This window comes from Neolamprologus brichardi, chromosome 7 (genome assembly GCF_056152115.1).
Source record: "Neolamprologus brichardi isolate AB-2024 chromosome 7, ASM5615211v1, whole genome shotgun sequence".
NCBI lineage: Eukaryota > Metazoa > Chordata > Actinopteri > Cichliformes > Cichlidae > Neolamprologus > Neolamprologus brichardi.
In genome coordinates this window covers 47,912,869-47,932,026 of record NC_142110.1, presented here as the reverse complement: position 1 = coordinate 47,932,026, position 19,158 = coordinate 47,912,869, and the positions used below count along the sequence as shown (strand labels likewise).

Genomic DNA, 19,158 nt, shown 5'->3' with positions numbered 1-19,158 from the left:
TGGCTGGGCAAAGTGTCGTGACCAAAGCGAATTAGTTTTCTCAACATTCCCAGTTGTACAGCAAGTAAAAGAGGGAGGAAGCTATTTATAGTTTACCTTTGGAGAGACAAAACTCAAGTGGTTGCATCTCCCCATCTTTGGTTTTTCCCTTTTTCTTCTCACTATTCACTCACCTTCATCCGTCTCCGTCTGTTGCCTGGGTAACAGTAACTGATGGAGGCTCGGAGTTTTGGGGGACAAAAGAAAAAGTGTGATGTGGATGAGAGAGGCTTATTGAATAACCTTGTCCATGTATGTGAATGGTTGTGTGCGTGCATGAAGAGATGCTTTCATGATGTAATTTGAGAGAGAGTGCGTAGAAGTGGACAATTGCTTACTTATATGTGCAGAGCACCTGCATATCTAGATGACAATTTAATGTAAATGTATAAAATGGCTTGAGCAATGAGCTATTGTTTGTAAGGTTCTTTGTATGTGAGTGGATGTAAATTTCAGTTCTTAGAACATGTAAATTGCAGTGCATTACAGAGAACAATCAGTAAAGCAGTTTCTTTAGTAATGCTTTAGCTGCAGGGACGGCATCTACTAATTTCAAGCTCGTTTCTGGTTCTATAACTGGAATGTACTAGATTTATAGCATTACATACTACAAGCCACAAAAGTTGAGAAGTTTTTAGGGTGCACTGTCTTGTCCTTTTGTCCAAACCTACATGAATCACAGCCATACTAAAACTAAGCAAAGCTTCAGAGCAAGCAGGAAGACATTCACTGCTAGCGAAAAAAGGTTTCTTTTGCTGAAGAGTGTCGTTATATATTGATGCATCACTTTAAAGATATGTACTCTTGGGTGGCAGACACATTTCTCTCCTTTCCTCATTCTGTATCTCATTATTGATTAATCCCAATTCCTGCTGTTCTTTTAATGGCCCCTCAAAGTACTGTAACTGGAAAAAATCCCTTTAATATATATTTGAGCTGCTTGTTTTCCTCTCTTCAGTGCTAATGATAGCAGATGTGTTTTATTCAAAGCCATTAATGACTCAAGCACCAATTTGAAACATCTGTGCTATTTGAATTGGATTTGAAAGTGATATTAAGACCCCTGACATCTATTAGCATTCTATAGGCAATCACAATCATTAGATATTTTCTCTGCAGCATAGTACATTTTTATTTCCCCACCTTCTCCTAAGCCAAATTTAAAGGCAAGTCAGGCCAGGTCTGGGCTACAGTAAGTGTAAGCAAGTGTCAAAATACGCTCTTTACAGGACATGAAATATACTTTGTGGAGCTGGCATTGAACTGAGGAGACATTGCTGTGATATGTGAAGCAAGAGAAGAGACCAGAAATAGGGTGTTTGGGGGGTGTGGAGAGCGGGAGTGAGGGTGAAAGTGAGTTTTTGATTGCATCTGGCACAAATGGACAAAGACTACCTTCCCCTTCAGCTGCTGGCGCTCGCTGACAGGTCTACTCGCGCAAGCTGTTGTGGTAACACTTGGCCGACAGCTGCAGATACAAATAAAGGCCTCTCTTCAAGCGAAACGACAGGGGATATAACAAGGGCTGAGGCCCCAGCTGCCTCTGATACAAGTAAACGGGCTGGAGCACCCTAACATATAAAAGCATCTATAATCACACGTAGCTCCATAGCACCCGCCAGCTTTCAAGGCAAGAATATGTCTTTCTCTAGCAGGAGGCAAAGTCATTTATTTTTTAGATTTAGCCTTGTGTTTTATTCTGTTAAATACCACACAGTTGTCACTGATGTCACCACAAAAACAAAATAGTCCTAGTAAACCTTGGGAAGAAAATTAGGGACCAACAAAAAAATGTGTGTCAACCATTATTTTCCCACATGCTGCTCTTTACAAATATGTACCATTGTCCACACTGTGATGCTTTTATCCTTACACAAGAGAAAATCCATTCTCTGACACTTTCACTACTCAGCCTTTGCTGTTTTTTTTTCAATCAAAGTCACCCCAAGAGTCTCATTGTTCAGACCCTCTCACTACCTTCTTACCAACAGCTTTAGCAACTCAGGCCCCATGTACACTAACAGCACTTCAAATATTGGCAACACATTTCTAATCACATATTATTTATTTATTTTTGCCATGCTACAGCAAATGAAAGAGCCATAATGTGGTGTGGTTGAGTGAAGTGGGGGTTTGAAAGTAGGGTAGGCATTGTAGAATTTTTTATTCATTTTTTTTCCAGAAGTACTAATTTCCCGCAGTAATGAACAGGCAGTGGTGCATGGTCATCAGGCAATTATATTTGGTTACCATGCAAACAGTGAGCATCACGGGATGTCATTATACTGAGAAATAGACCCAGGGTCCATGAGAGTGGTAGTAAAATACTAGCTATTATCTAAGTGCAGAGACATTTTTAAACATGCGTAATTTTACAATACACAATGTTTTAGTTTTTTGGGGATGCTCTCATGGGTAGAACATTCAATTATCCTTTTTTTGTTGGTTTTTCAACACCTTTTTTTTTGGTTGTTTTGAATTGCAGTTTAAGGGATTCCATATCATCTGATTTATGCTGCTTATTTTGTAATTTGCGAAACTACCTGAGCAAAATGTCATCGTTTATAAATTAGGAAAAATAGAAAGAAATAATAAAAAAAATATAACCGAATGCCTTTGATACATACCATTGGGGTGCAATGGTATATACTTCCAGAGCTGAAAGAAAAAAATAATACCAAAGTGACAAAAAACTGCAGATCCTCTAGGTGTCCTCTAGGTTGTTGGTTGACAGGTGTCCAAGGAGTCTGCTAGGACTTATCCACTACTCAGAGTCACTGAACTGGACTTCGTCAAAGTGGCATGACCCTATTGCATCTGACTAATATTCTAGCTTCCCTAAAGTGTGTATTCCAGTTGTGGTGAGAGAAATTCTAATTTTCTTTAGTGCATTAGTTAGAATAATTAGGTGATCTGTGCATTACTGTGTTGCACTTCTCCAGTTTATGAATGCAGCTTGCTAACTGAGCAAGCTAGTGCTAGCTAATAAAATAGCACTGGTGTCTTCTGGCTAAACCTATTTAAGGTTCATGAATTGCAGATAGCATGTAGGTTGGGAATGGGAAAAAAAATGGGAGATAAACACAACACTAAGGGAAACCAAAACAATCTTTTTGTAACTGCTCATCTGCGGATCTGATATATTATTTATCTGTGTACTCTAAGGTCTATAATGCAGACCTTATCATTTAGTAAAAGACTGAAGAAGAAGATCTCTCAGGTAGATTGTTCATCTAGCTGAAACAGGAAGTTGTGGGTGCAGGATGCTAAAGGTCTTCCTTTAGGTGAAAGTTGCAGTGCAGGTGGGAGGAGCGCAAATCACCCCTAATTCAGTGGTGTAATTCACAAAGCTACGGCTCAAGGTAGCATTATCTGCCATAAAATCTTTTCCCTCTGTGTGACAGATCCCTGTGGTATGTTAAAGGCGAAGACAGAGAGGCGTAGTAATGAAGGGATAGGAGAAGGGATAGGATCTAAGACAATGTAGGAAGGGGTGGGGAGAAAATAATGGTAACATGTATTCATTCCCATGGACAAAGGACAAAATGGAAAGGTCGACCTGGTGCTTTCCAGTTAAGCTGTAGAAGATTTTAATTCAGTTTTCAATCACAGTGTAATCAGATTTTATGATTAGGTAGGGACTTTTGGTCACTGTAATTTCTCTAGTGATTTACATGGCTCGAGCTGAGGACTGGACTGGAAATTATTTTTCACTTTCAGATAGATTTTTTCACTTTTATCAAAAATCTTTACCTTTCCAGTCGATTTAAAACATATACTTTTGCATAAGCCTTATAAAATGTTATTTTTCAATTCATAGTTCTCAACAACAGCACAAGTCTATGACAGCACGTAGTCTTAATCCCAAATGACTCTGATGTTCAACAGTTTTTGCATACTGTTGAACATCAGAGCTTCCCCTGACCTAGTAAGTGAATTATTACATTAATTAATTAATTAATGATCGAGACAAGCAGCTGTTACATACACTATAATGCCACTGATAGAGATTTGTACCATATAATTCATTCACTTATTTTAGGAACCCTGCTATGCTTTGCATTACCAGGAATGAAAGAATTACTATAAGTATTTCTTAATGAAACCCAGTAATAGACAGGCATGCGATTTCCAAGGTAAATAATTGGAATGGGAACATTCATCTTGTCATTCACACTGCAACTTCTACTTGGACATAGAGAATGGAGAGCAGATGCTAGGGCACATGCCACTTTAACTTCCTGCTGGGAGAGAGGGATAGTAGGAACAGATACTGCGCAGGGAGGAGGTTGACAAATAGAAGATTGTGACAGAAAAAAATGGAGTGAGAGGGAAATGATGTTTAGCCTTTGCAGACTCTGTTTGAAAGACAATGGCATAAACACAAAAACAGTCCATTCAAGCAAGCCCAAATATATTACAAGTACATACTTGGATTTGTGTGTTGTGGTTGTGATAGCTTGAGTATTGTCATCTGTAGGATAATGGGTACATGTGATCTCTTTGTTCTTTAATCTTGAAATTGATCAATCTTTTGACTGCAAGCAGTTTAGCTTGTGAGTATTTCAGTGTAATTTACTCTTAAGTATGCAATAAAGGTTGTTGCAGTCCAACCTTCCTTTGTAGCAGGAGGTGGCTGATTACTGGGGTTCAGTGAGCCACTGCCTCTCCTATGCACAGATGGTGGCTAAACCACAGAGCATGTGTTGCATGTGTTGGCTCTGCATCGTGTTGTTTCACTGCATAAAGAAGCTTATTAGGATCATTAGGGAGTTATGCTTGTCAAGTACACATAAAAGTCAAAAATTTAAGGCTCTGTAGGAGCTATTGAAGCAAGAGAGTGGAGTGTGGTTCAAGTGAGCGGGCGAGAGAGAGACGGTGGAAGGCTCAAAACTAATCAGATATGTAGTTATTAGATATTTCTTTTTACAAAGATAAGGTATTTACAGTTAATCTTTCTTTAATCCTTTACTTTTTTAAAAAAATATGTAATGTGGTAAAACATCTGGTTAGACATCTGCTGTTGCAGATTACTTTTTCCTATGAATGGGCCAAAGAGAAGTGACACATCTGAGATATCCATGGTGACAGTGCTATTTTGGTCCTCAACAGAAGCAATGCCATCAGATTGAGAGTTGTATGAATTTTACAGAGATTAGATAGAACAACAGAAATTGCTACATACTTTGATATTGCTATGCATGCTTGAGTGCAAATCTGAACACCAAACTCACATCCAAAAATCATAATAAATGCTGACAATGCATTTTGTAAGGAAGCTAGTCAAAAAAAGGCTCTTGTCCAAAGACTTCGGACAACATGCGAAATAGCCATTTCACTCATTCTTCGTGATGTCTTCTCAGGTAATAAAAGTAAATATGCTGTGCTTATCATTTATGAAAGTGTAATAATAAACAGGAAATTGCTGTGGAAATAGCGTATGCAAATAATCTGATTTCTTAGCTACATTATTACAACACATCTGTTTATCTCACCACTCTTAAGAAGACTGACAGCTCAGATTAAACAAACAAACAAAAAAATCTGACAGCATTGTATTGTATATTTTAAAGCACAACAAATCCCTGACTGGGCATGTTGCTGCTCCTTTCATTAGCTCTGTTGTCTGTAATTAGTCAGTGATTGAATATATTTAATGCACATTCACTACAATCAAGATTAATAATAAAGTCTAATGAGATTTTGTTTTGGGGTTCTTAACCTCTCGACTGTCTGCTGCTCAAAGTAGTCATATTTTTTCCAGCCAAATATGTATGATGCCACCATATTCAAGCTCCCCTGTAAACTGTCTCGTTTGAGCTTTGTCTGTTTATTTTTTGTTTTGTTTTTTTATAATAGTGAAATACATAAACTGCTTCCTGTGTCCATATCAATTTAAAAGACACAGACATCTTCTCTAATGTACATTCAGTATGAATATTCATGTATGACTGCATGATTATAAGCTGAAGTTACTCGGTTTTTTAGCTTTACTCTGTTTTTATAAGATGGTTTATAACCACAAGCTAACATCTAAAATTCATTCATGTATTTGTGGTTTTTAGCATCTTTCTCTGTTTTCTCTTCATTACAATATATAACTCAGTCACTGCAGTGTAGTAGTTTTATACATTTATGTATTGCATCAATTTGATCTTTATCATTATTCCCCCCAGATTTTCAGATACATTCTGAAGTTGTACATTTTGACTAAGATCGGTCATCAGCTGTTTTTCTTATATATATTCTTATTTCTTGATTTAGAATGCATTCTGATTCTGGGTATGTGCGCGCACACACACACACACACACACACACACACACACACACACACACACACACACACACACAGACCCTCTCTCTGAGAAGATTTACAGATGGCCTCTTTATATTTTAAACATGTAATCTACCACATACATGCCAATATATGCGTCCTATTTCTGGGGTATTAATTGTTAAAAAAATGTATCCAAAATATTAGGTTTCTTCATGTTTTTTGTTCTCCTGTAATTTAAAATGCTAGAGTTATAGTCCACAGTAGTGTTGCTAAAAATGTTTCCTTTTAAATATGCATAATAGAGGATTTCAGCTTTCATAGAATGTTAAGATTCAGAAAAACCCCCAAAAACATTTATTCTAGAAGCCCTGTGATAGGTTGTCTGTCTAGTGTTTACCCTGCTTGCTGTGGCTGGCTCTAGCACCCTCATGACCTCATGAACTGTATTTCGTTACCCTGTATTTGTACATGTCTAATGTCAATAAAGTTGAATCCTAATCCTAATCCTAATTGAAAAGGCTGGAACTGGAAAATACTGGATGGATGGATTCAAGAATATTTCATGTGTTGTTAATTAAAGTGATATTGCATATGCATAACATATTCTAGTAATATGGTAGTAGTGTTACAATGGTGTTGCGTTGCAAGTTAACTATATGAGGCCATGATGAAAAGAGGGTTGTTCCTATTTGTAGTGAAATCAAATCAAGAAAAAACGAATTAAAAAGCAAAAAACAAACAAAAAAATAGATCTAAGAATCAGGATCCTTTTGAGTTTATGGACTTTCAAATTTTGATTATTTAAATATCTCTGTTTAATTCTTAGTTTGCTTAGTGTTTATATCTGCTTCTTTGTTGAGTTCTTTGTTGTAGTAGAGTATTCTTCCCTCACTTCCATCCTGTTGTGTCAATTCCACTATATTGAGTTCATTAATGTCTGGATTTCCCCATTTAGTTAATACTTCTCTCTTCCTGTTTTATTTAAATAGTATAAATATAAATAGTTTTGTTTTACCTTCCCTCCCATCTCATTGTCCTTGATTGCTTTTACCTGCATCTTGATACCCAGCTGTGTTCTTGTCTACTGATTGCCCTTCTGTTAATATACAGTGCTGCCTTCCCTTTAGGCTTTGTCAGTGTCTGTTTACATTCTCCATGTGCTGCTTATGCCTGTAAATACAGTTTATAGTTCTTTTTTTCAATTTGTGTTTTACTTTTTGAACTCTTTAACAGCCTAATAAAACTGCTTGCTTTTTGTTGAATCCAGTTTGCCTGCCATATCACACCCCACACAGTCTGCATAATCTGTAGATTGTAACAGTAAGATAAAAAAAATAAATCAGTGTGTCATAACAACAATTCAACATGAATTTCCAGTTAATAAAAAGGAACCGACTCCATGTCACTTAGTATATTGTCCAATCTGTTCAGTTCAGTATTCTGCTTGTCTTTAATCAGTTTCCTCTTTCATGCAATATTCAAAAATTACTTTTTCTCATGTGTTTTTATTCTTAGTTTCTCATATATGGCTTTACTTTGCTTTACTTACTTAACTGTTTGTTTCTGATATAGTCAACTGTCAACTGTGCACCATATTTCTTCTTATTTTTCTTCTTATTCTTCTTATTTTCAATCTTACTTCTGGTTTTCCTTGTACATATGTTTTCTCTTCTTTTTAGTTTTTGAACACACTGAACTTTAACTACTATATAACAGTAAAATCATGCTATTATTTAACTGTTTTGACGACTTTACTATAAAAGATATACACGTTTTTCACAACTGGAGGTGGTGTTGTTTGCAAGTAACATGCACTATGTGGGCAGCATTCGAGGTCTTAGGCCATTCTGTTGGTGGAAAGATTTTGTAAGATGAGGTTGTGGTATATTGCAGTCCCTGATTCCAGAATGTCATAGGTTTGCTACATTAATTAGAGACCCTAATAGTTGTCATTAGTGATAACAGAATGGACTCGCATCTTCTTTTTTTTCCTCACCAGTATATTATATGGCTGAGTCAATCTCCATCAATATTGGTAGGTAGACTGCCAAACCGTGTCAGAGCATGACTTGGCTTATAAACTGCCATAGGTCATCCTCCTGAGACGTTCTTTTCAATTCCAACCATACAGTAGCAACATAGTTGCATGGAAGCAAAAAGCAACAAAACTTAACATCCACAATCTCTGACAAATGTTGTTGTCATTGAGGTTCTTATCTACTATTAAGAAAATTAGATTAGCTTTGTATTGGTTTGCTGTTTGGCTTGATTTTTAAAACAAGAGCAACATTTGTAATTATTACACAAATGGTTTATTCGTTATTTTAATTTTAAATATTGTCTCTTTGTCATTTATCATATTATTGATGTGTGTTTTATTTTCATCCTAAAGGTGGGAATACCTTTTTAAAAATTAAAGATGTATATATCAGGGGATAATTATGTTAATTTTTAGTCAGGGTTTAGTCAGGGTAAATTTGTTACTTTCTCAATTGGGAAAAAAAAGGTTTGTAAAATTGTTTAATAATTCAGTGCTGGTGTCTATATCTATATTCAATTCAGTCTGCTGAAGAAAGGGAATAAGGAGTAACTGAGAAGGGATGTAATGGTGGTAATCAAGCTTGACAGGGGAACATGAAAGGAAGGAGGGAACATGATCTAGTAGCTAGTACAGAGAAAATGTGAGGTTAGGGGAATGAAAGGCAAAAAAAAAATGGGGCAAGAGCAAAAAGACTAATAAAAAGCTAAAGGGTGATGTTACAGAGAGAAAAGTAAAAGGTAAAAAGAAAGAAAAACACAAAGTAATTTAGGAGCAATAGAAAAAAGAAATGCAAAGTAAGGAAAATAATCACGAACTGCACTAAATCTTCAGAAAAGTGTAGAATTATGGGGCTTGCAGCCACTCTCCTTCCTGTAAAGTCATTTAGGACTAAAGCAGCAGGGATTTGTAGGGTTTGAAGATGAACACAAAACCCATTTTCCCTCATGGCTACATCTGCCACTATGAATTTATATGGCTGTTGTAGTGAAGAGTAGAGAAAAAATGTGATCAAACATAAGGGAGAATGGAAACTGAGAGACATATAGCAATCAAGCAAGAGAGAGAGAAAAAGTGGGAACAGTGGGAAGTGCAGAGAAAATTGCTGTGAGATTAGATGATGAGGGAAATTTGAGAGAGAAAAATTGAAAGGTAAAGAAAAAAGTATTTGAAAGACAAGTTCACCAATGCAACTTTTCAGTCTTCCAGTATTTACCAGTATTTCCATAATAGTTGGTGATCCAACATGATAACAAGCAGTACTTACCCAGTGAAATCTAAAAATAGGCATTAATTAAAAAATACCAAAGTGAAATCAATCTCTCACCTTATGTCTCAGGAAAACATTGTACTGTGAAACAATGGAGTCTGTAGTTTCTGTCATGTTCATGGACGCGTGCAGGTTTTGTTAACAAAAACTGGAGGAGCACTTTTTTTTGGCTGTTTGCACGTGCACATTGCACAAGCCGCAAGCAAAATGAACAAGTTACACTGTGATTTATCATCTCAGCAGAAAGGTTTTCTCTTGTTAATCACGTCAGCATACATGTGTGATGTTGAGGAGTTCAAGTGCAGTGTGAATAAACTTTTTATAACTCCTTTAAGGACTCCTTAAGGACAACTTTCACAGAGATGGTTCAGATGACGAGAGGAGACATTAGCTGTCGACAAAAAATCAAGTTCAGTAGGTGCAGGCTCCGCTAGATATTTTCATATTAGCACATAATCACTTGCTTGACCGGATGTGCTAAGTTTAACTAGATATTTTGATACATACATCCATCAAATGCTTTAGTAATGGTTTGTAATCCCTCTGTGGACCTCTGGAGAGATCTATCATTCCACACAGTGCTCAAGCCTTTTATTTCAGCTCTGAGTTTTTCCGTTGTTATAAAAATATATCTCCTTATGCTTTTTTATAAATTCAAAGTTTTGGCCTTTTGTCTGTTTTCCAATTTTTCAGAGATATGTTCTCCTCACATGACAGCCGCACTACAAAAAAATACCACAGAATATGATGGATTTCTGTAGACCTACTACAACAACAGGAAATACAATTTCTTTTCAAAACCCAGTTTCACTTGTAGTTTCCACAGTGTGCAGATAGCAACCACTTGACACTTCATTATAGATCATCAGATTTTTTTTATTTAAGTGGGATAATTATGGGTTTCCATGGCAAACTATGTTATACTATATAGATCCACTGTAGAGTGTGTAATCACATTTTCATAAAAAGTGACAATTAATATTTTAATTACAGTGGATATTGAGGTGAACTAATACCAATCTATGTAAATGTTTAGGCAGCATTTTATCCATATTATTTTCATTTTTGACAATCATTTAATGGTTGTCCTACCAAACCATCGAATGTGACACCATTATTACCCTGTGCCTAAAATTAAATGTAAGTCTATTTTTTTTCCTGTTGTTTAGAGGAAACCATTGCAGACGAAAAATACTAAGGGGAATTTGAGAATATATTTCTCCAAAGCTGCCATCCTTTTGGAGATTAATGGACAAGCATGTGTATGATACTAGTCCTCTCTGCTGCCTTACCCCTCAGCATATTTGATTTATGGACACTCGGCAGTGCATGAGTTCTAATTTGAAAGGGGTTTGTTTTCAGTCATGAAGATGGAATTTTAAATGTTGTGATGAATGAACCCTTGTGGTTTTTATTTATTACTCTGTTGTGGTGTATTTCTTTTGTGTGTGTGTGTGTGTGTGTGTGTGTGTGTGTGTGTGTGTGCATGTGCATATGATTTTCTGTGTTCCTATTTGTGCATGTATATGTGCATGTGCCCGTATAATTTTGTAAATATAGCCGCACTGTTATTTATGCACTTGGAAAAGTGCTGACGCTGTGTTTTCTGTCTGACATTATAAATTTATCACCCTTAGGTAACTATGTCTTGCAGAACTCAATATTACGTCTCACCTATTGGGGGCCAGTGTGAAAAATCAAAGAATAAGTCATGCCCTCCGGTACTTTCAACCATTCTGTCTGTGCATATGGATTTACATTATCATCCAACTGCGTATGGCGCGGTGTTTGATGTTTCTGTGGTCAGATATTGAATGAACCTTGGAGAAATGTGATGCTCCTTGGTGAATTTACAGGGGTATAGTAAGAACTTAGGGAAGAAAGAGAGGGCAAAACAGGCTAATAACCTTTGTGTATTGGTATGTGTGCTCATTCCGAGGGGGGTTGAGATGCAACATTGCTACAAAGAAAATTATTTATGCTGAACTGCTGTCTGTAGTTGTTAGTGAGACTTCAAATAAGGAATGGAAACAGCAGTGGCATGTACATAGTATAATGCAAATCATTTATTCACTTTATTGATTTGATTTGCAACTCATGATGTAAAATGATTCCTGAGAACTGCAGAGTTTGGTTTGTGGTAGTTTTTAGTATTATTTATTTTTATTGTGTTTTATATCTGCTGTACATGTTCAGTTCAGTTCACTGTATTCCATGTGCCAAATACAGTGTGTTACACGTATCTGTAGCCTTCCTATCTTCTAATGGCTTGCTGATGTCTTCATTGCTACAGGGCTATGCTCTGTTTTCTTCCTCTTTCATGTATAAAATACTTTCACCCCTCATCAACTTGTGTTGTCTCATAGAGACTGGAGATAGAATATAGAAGCCTAGTTACCATTCATATTAACAAATTGAGTATACATACATTAAATTTGTGAAAATGTGACATGCTTGTTGATTGTTGCTTGTAGATCAAACTTGCAATATCCTTTTCTCCACAGTGTGAGATTATTGTTATTTTTAAAGACTGGTACAAATAGACTTTCTCAGAACTCTGTTAGCCTCATGCTGCTTTGAGAACTCTCATGTCAAAGTGTTGATTGCCAGACCTCCTTTATTAGCTGGCAAATTGTGCTAATTGGCATTCAGCCTAATATAACTGGCACTGAGGCAGTGATTATAATTGTTATTATAAGATGTAAAGCCCTCTCTTTATTTTGCAGTTTGTAAAATTAAAGCTGGTTACCAGTAAAATATCTTAAGTTCCCTGAATTTGCTCTCATTAAGAGTTGTTGAGTCGTTGTGTGCCTTCCTGATATTCATTCTTTTTCTCCTTTGTTTTACTTTTATCCAGGGAGGCCTCATAGCACTCCTCCTCCTAATCCTCCTTTTCACCCTTGTGCTGTATACCCGCCATCGATGGTGCAAGCGTCGCCGTATCCCCCAAAAGAGTGCAAGTACCGAGGCCACACATGAGATCCACTACATTCCTTCTGTTCTGCTCGGACCGCAGGGCCGTGACAGTTATCGGGGTTCTCGAAGCACACACCAGCATGGCAGCTCTGTCATTGGAATGCCTATTCGTGAGACTCCAATTCTTGACGATTACGACTGTGATGACGAGGTGGACGCAGGTGGGCACTCACTTAACTCCACACCCAACCAGATCCACAACAAGCTTAGTGATGGGAAGGTCCTAGATGACTATGGAGTTGGCATCCAAGGACATCCAGATATGATGTGCAAAGAAGACGATATTAAGCATAATTTTGACAAACGAGGTAGGTTGGTTGTCTGAAAGACATTCTCCTTGAAAATGAAATTAGAATTATGGAAATATGAACACTGCACGCATGAAATTAAGATTTATGGGATCCCTGTCATATTAACTGCATGATGTTGGTTTTGTTCCTATCATGCAGCTGTGAGCAACATACTAAAAAAAGAAATGGCAGGTGTCATAGGAAATGTGTTGTTCTCAGTAGTAGCTGTGCTGCTTTTATGAGCATGTTTTGTACATCCATGGAGTGTCTCTGTGCCAGGTGCTTAGATTACTCAGCATGGACATTTCACTTGGCCAGCCCACCCATGTTGTTGATTGCACAGCATGTACTGCTTATATTTTTTTAGAAAAATAAGTAGTTTTGTATGATTCCTGCCATCATCTAACATTCGCAATGATACTATCTTTAAGTTGGTCCTACTGTTTTCTACTAAAATAAGGAAGCCACAGTCTAAAACATACACTGCTGCTTCTTGGCTGTCATATCCGCCATTCAGCTACTATATGTATCAAGTTCAAATCTAATGTACTGTCATTTAACATCATTTGTGAAGGTCAAGCGACAGAGGCCACTTGTCACGTCAATTAAATGCTGACTTGTGTCAGTGGGCGGCTTTTTAATCCCTGGTAAAAAGAGTCATGGGTCTCCACTTTGAGCAAGATAAATATGATTCATATAAAGTTATGATAAAACTTTTTTTAGGGAATAAAATTTAAAACTCCACTGCAACCATCATAATTTCAAGCTATGCATAAAGAATTTGTTTACAGTACCCTCACAAACCTTCTCTGTTGGACCGCAATAACTAATTGTAGGATTCCTTGGTTATTTGTTTTGTACTGAATCACAAATTTAAATCAATTAACATGCTAAAAATGCTCAGAATTATGAAGTTGATGGATATTTTAATTTTCTGAGTTTAAATCATCCTATTTAAGTACTGGTCTATGTTTAAAAAACATTTATAGAAGGGAAATCTATGGAAAACCTGTTGTTTGATGCAGTTTCAGCATTTGTTTTTTATAGAGGAAAAAATAATAGATGATAAAATATCATTATGTCTAGAGTTTTGAACAAAACACTGATCTGAACTTACTGTAATTGCAAAACTCTAGGATTTAGTACTTTCAGACAAAAATGGCCATATTCACATTTACATCAATTTAATCTCCAGTTCTTTGAATTCCTTAGATTAACTATAGAGACAGATTCACGAGCTATTAACCTTTCAGCTACAGAAATTTAAAGACATGATTCATCCATAAAAGTGACCAATTTAAAATTAAGATCTACCTCTATTTATTTATCCTTGACATTTTTAGTGTACTGGGCTAGCAATTCATCCTCTTCTCTCAGTCTCTTTTAAATCTCATATATGTGGTCTCAAATAAAGCAGCCCTTATCCATAAACACCCATACCAAGCAGGTGTCTTTTGTAAATTTGTTGTTATCAAAAAAATTATCAAAGTTGTAATTTATGAATGCAGTCTTTCAGTAATATCGGATTGTTAAAATAAATTGACAGTAGGTTAAAAGTGTTGTTTTTGTGTTCTTTATTTTCAATATTTTTATTTTACTGCATTTTATGTAAACGGATGAAATTCATGAATCAAACTTAATTCAGATTTGCTGTCTAAATACACAGCCTCACTAATACAAATAAAACAAATTTGACTTTGTAGTAATGCAACAATTATTTATGATTTATTTTTTGTTGGCCATGATTTAATGTGTGATGCATACTGACTTGGTTAAGATTTGAAGAATAAAACTAAACTTATTCAAAATCTTCCATAGTCTTAGATTTAAATGTTGTTTCTGAGAAATTACTCTCTCAGAAACAACTGACTTGAAGTGCACTGTTCTTTGTATTTAGTAGAGAGACTGACAGGAAAATGAGCTAATGGTGGACGGTGATAAATTGCTAATGTGACTAATGCTTTGTTTTGGATGGTCAACAACTACCTCCCAGTGGGATAAAATGGCCCAAGCCTACAGACTCAATATGTCTGTCTAGAGGACAAAGGGTTATGTGATTGTACTGTGGTTCATTACTGTCAACCATAAAAGCATAGTGAAGTTCTTTGTGGCTGGCATTGTTTATTGGTTTTTGGCTGCACTATGTGTCTAATTTAATAGATTAATTAAAATTTAGTCTACTACTTGTATTCACAGAATTTGCCATGTACTTATTAACCTAGCCCTTGCATGTTTTCATTTTCTTCAATGGCCCAACTAGTTTGTTGACTCATGCATTAACCTTTAATGTGTCTATATGCAAACATACAAGATTAAAACCACAAAAGCTTTATTCTCAGAATATAATTTCCCCAAAACCAAATGCATTAGAAGTCCAAGGAGTGACTAACTACTTCAGATATTCCGTGACTGGCCTAGGACTCACACCGCTGCTCTGCCAACACAGTCCTGAGGGCATCTGGGATGGGGCCACTGGTCTTCACATTAATAACAAGCAAATCCATCCAATTTCCATTTAAAATGACTCTTGTTAGTCCTATCTAGCACATATTCTGGAGCAGAGGTAAGCAGCAGAATGCATTCACCTCACTGGTTCATCCATGAACAGTGCAGTAACAGGCTCGTTTTTTTTTTTTGGTTTTTTTTGGTTTGTTTTTCCTGCTGCTGGTAGTAATGTTTCTCACTTAATTTGAAAGTAACTTTCAAGGTCACATCATTCTCTGACTGAATGCAATAACTAAAAGAACAAAACAAACTTGTGTTTTTTATAGAAAAGCTTGTATCAATGTCTATGGCGAGAGGGTAACTAAAGTTTAGAGTAAATAATATTTTTTGTTATTGTTGATCACCTTACATTTTTGGAAAGGATATCTACAAAAAGAGGACGTGGATTTATAGTCATAAAGTATAGCAGTTTTAAACAAACCTGTGTTTTAACCCTTTAAAACCGGTCAGAGCGGGCACGCTCCGTTTTGCGTAACTATTTTAAAATCCCGGTAGATCTGCAACCACGTAAGCTAGCGCAATACTTTTTTTTGCATATGAAACTGGAGAAGTTGTATTTACATCTTATGCCATCAGCTTGTCCTAGGTCACAGTTTCCTTCCACATATAGCTTTGCAAAAACTGCATAAAAAGCACTTGCAGCAACAAAAACATAATATTCCAGAAACACGTTTTGCCGATCCGATCAGCTGTTTGTAACACTTCCTACGTTGGAATAGACGTCAGCGCAAACTATTGCATGTCCGCCATGACCTGCCCGAAACCGGAAGTGACGTCATTTTCGCGGAAATGTAGTTTTTTACCATCAGGGCCTCATGAGCCTATACTGGTGTTTTTAAAAGTTATGTTTGACTTTATGACTTTCTGTGTCATTTCTGGGATGCTTAGAACTCATATTGCACTGCTGGAAATAGTTTATTTTGATGCATATGCTGTTTTTTTGCAAATTTGCATTATAATATTTATTTTCGTTTTTCCTGCAGTATATAAAAATTGGTGTATTTCAAAAATAAAACTATGAAGACACTCAAAATAAATTTCCTGTGGTGGGAAACTATTTTGTGCAACTTTTTTGTATTTACAGTTTTGAGGGATAAGCCTCTTAAATTTCTCTAACTAGAAATATATGTTAAAAAAAACTAAAACGATTTTCAATTATTTTGTAGTTTATTGCACTTTTTTGCAATTTATGTAATTACTATGCACTTAATGCATACATATTATTAAAATTTAGGTTGTAATGGTTGTATTGATGTATAGCAACTTGAAATGCTCCCAAAAATGGCACTACAGCATGTAAAAATATGATATAAGCTCTGGCGGACTTGGTTCTATGGTAGGTCTTAAAGGGTTAAGTAGCTCTATATTTTCTGTGCTTTAAGTCAGACCCCAATATTTCCCTAGCATGGCACGAGTCCTTAAACAAAACCATTAAAATGTTTTAAGATGTCTTAGACACCACAGGAGAATTTTGTATTGGAGATAAAAATGTGTTCTCATGACGCATATCACTGCTACAAATTCTACATTAACACATTTGTGATTGGCAAAATGCATTATGTGGATTCAAATGATTACATTTGGCACACTGGATGGGCATGCATAATGGTAATATACTAAACATGAGTATCCAGATTCAAAACATTGTATTGATTTCTTCCTTTCTTCCATTTACATTAAATTAGGCATGGAAGTTTTCTTTATTCATTTTCTTTCATATTTTTTAGTTTTGTTTAATCTGACACTGAGACAGCACACAAACAGGCAAACAAAACTGTCAACATAGCTTCGCCGCTTAAGGCTTTGCCTCCTTGGTGGATAAAAAGCAGAACATAATTTCTGATATAACAAAAAAAAATGGACTTAAAATAGCTGAGGCTTAATTTTAAGGAAAGTACAATGCTGCTAGTCAGATGTTAAGAATATAGCTTTATATCAGTTTTCACTAGAAATGGGATCTAACTCATTAGCAAAAAGAAACATTAAACGCAAATTGAAGATTCTATTATGTTTTAATAGTCCATATTACTTCCTGTTGGGCCTTTTATTCCTTTTAGTGAAGTTATGTTGCTTGCAAAAACTGCTGAATGGAGTTACTTTGTATTTATTTCATGTTGTAAACACTGATGAAGCCTTGGACAGCACATGTAACCCACTGAGAATCATTGGGATGATACTTAGATTTTACAACTTCAGATATGTGGCTAAGTTTTGCTTAAAATAGACAAAAGAGAAGAATGCATTTAAACAGAAGATCCTGCTGCTACAGTAGATTTTTAAGTCCCCTGCCCCCTATGGAGCAGCTACCCCCAATCTGAGTAAAAGCACATTTCTTCCAAGAATAATGGATCTGTAAGTTAATGTTTCTTTTCCCACTTTTTTTTTCTATAGCAAGAACACAGGACCAGAAAACATCTAGCAAAATATATAACTGTATCCAAGACTTCTCAGTGCCCTCAAGGAAAGCAGCGTTGAATCATATAGGCATGTGGCTCTTTGTTACTTATTGCAGTAATAACTAGGTAAAGTCTGGCAAAAACTTTGTTTGACATTTATTTCACATATAGTCTTAACTGTGCATTCTTAAAGTCCTTCATTATTGGGGCTGCACTCACCCGCTTGAAACCAAGTAGGATTTAAAAGGGAAAAAAAGGAAGTATTGTTATTATTGTCATCAACAACTCCATATTCACTGCCAAAGTTATTAAGTGTTTACTGAGCCTTAATTGAACTCAGAGTAATAATCTAGTGTCGGGCTTCAGATCACTAATGTGACATCATTAATGGGAAATGGATGCCAGCTTGGCACAGTCAAGCTACCTTGGGGTAATGTTTTGATTAATACTGATTCAAGCTCGCTCTCCTTCCTCGTGATAAATAGATGGGAATCATGACAAGACTTCACATTCTTCCTATCCCCCATCCACAGAAAGCAGTAAAGCTGTGTGTTGTTAATGATGTGAATTTATCACAGTAAGATGAATGTGACGTATTTTAACAAACACATACAATATAAAGCACACTATAGCATGTACAAGTCTACAAAAACATCCCATGACGAAGATTAAGGATGCACATGTTCAAAGACTAAGATTTTGTAAGTCAAAAAATCCAATAAATGTGTACTGAAATGAGATTTTTGAGCTCTAGGCTAGATTAAAAAACTTCTAGTCATTCTTGCCCACTCCAGTGTGAAAAAGGCCTGTGTCAGATTCATCAGTCTCCTACAATTTCTGGTGCATTGTTTAGTAAGGAAGTTTCAGAGGAGCACAAGATCCTCAAATCCCCCCATGCACAGTGCAGCAGCTGATGAGATCATTTTGAGCAGCAAAGAAAAAATAAGGAACTAGCAACCAGTAAATCCGTGTATAGCAAGTCATTGAGAAATGAAGCCTTAGTAATCTGATCCAACATGAAGCCTTTGTCAGGGCCAGACAAAAAAAATGCCTGCAGAAATGAGTTTGTAAGCACTAAATCAATACATGGTGGTCGATCACATGCCATCTCGTGAGCCATCTTTATGAGACTCTTTTGAAATGTGGTTAAGGCTGGTCACCCACAGCCATCAATATGTTTCTGTGCTGCCATGATTCCCAACAGTCTGTCCATTATAATTATAGTTAAGGAAATAGAAAAAAACAAAAAAAACAAAGTAGGAAAATAAATGTAAAAATAGCATAACAGACACTAAAATCCTAATCTTAAATAATTCATGTAATATTTGAATTTACAACTTAGGTCAGAAATACATTTCTAAAATGCA

General features: G+C 36.1%; 1 protein-coding gene across 1 annotated transcript in view; it reads left to right on the top strand.

Moving 5' to 3' along the window:
• astn2 (astrotactin 2) overlaps window positions 1-19,158 on the top strand; it is a 278,673-nt gene that overhangs the window by 67,126 nt on the left and 192,389 nt on the right. Inside the window, exon 3 of the mRNA XM_006788981.2 lies at window positions 12,482-12,908. Within this exon, the coding sequence (XP_006789044.1) occupies window positions 12,482-12,908 (427 nt within the window). The remainder of the gene's footprint in view (window positions 1-12,481; window positions 12,909-19,158) is intronic.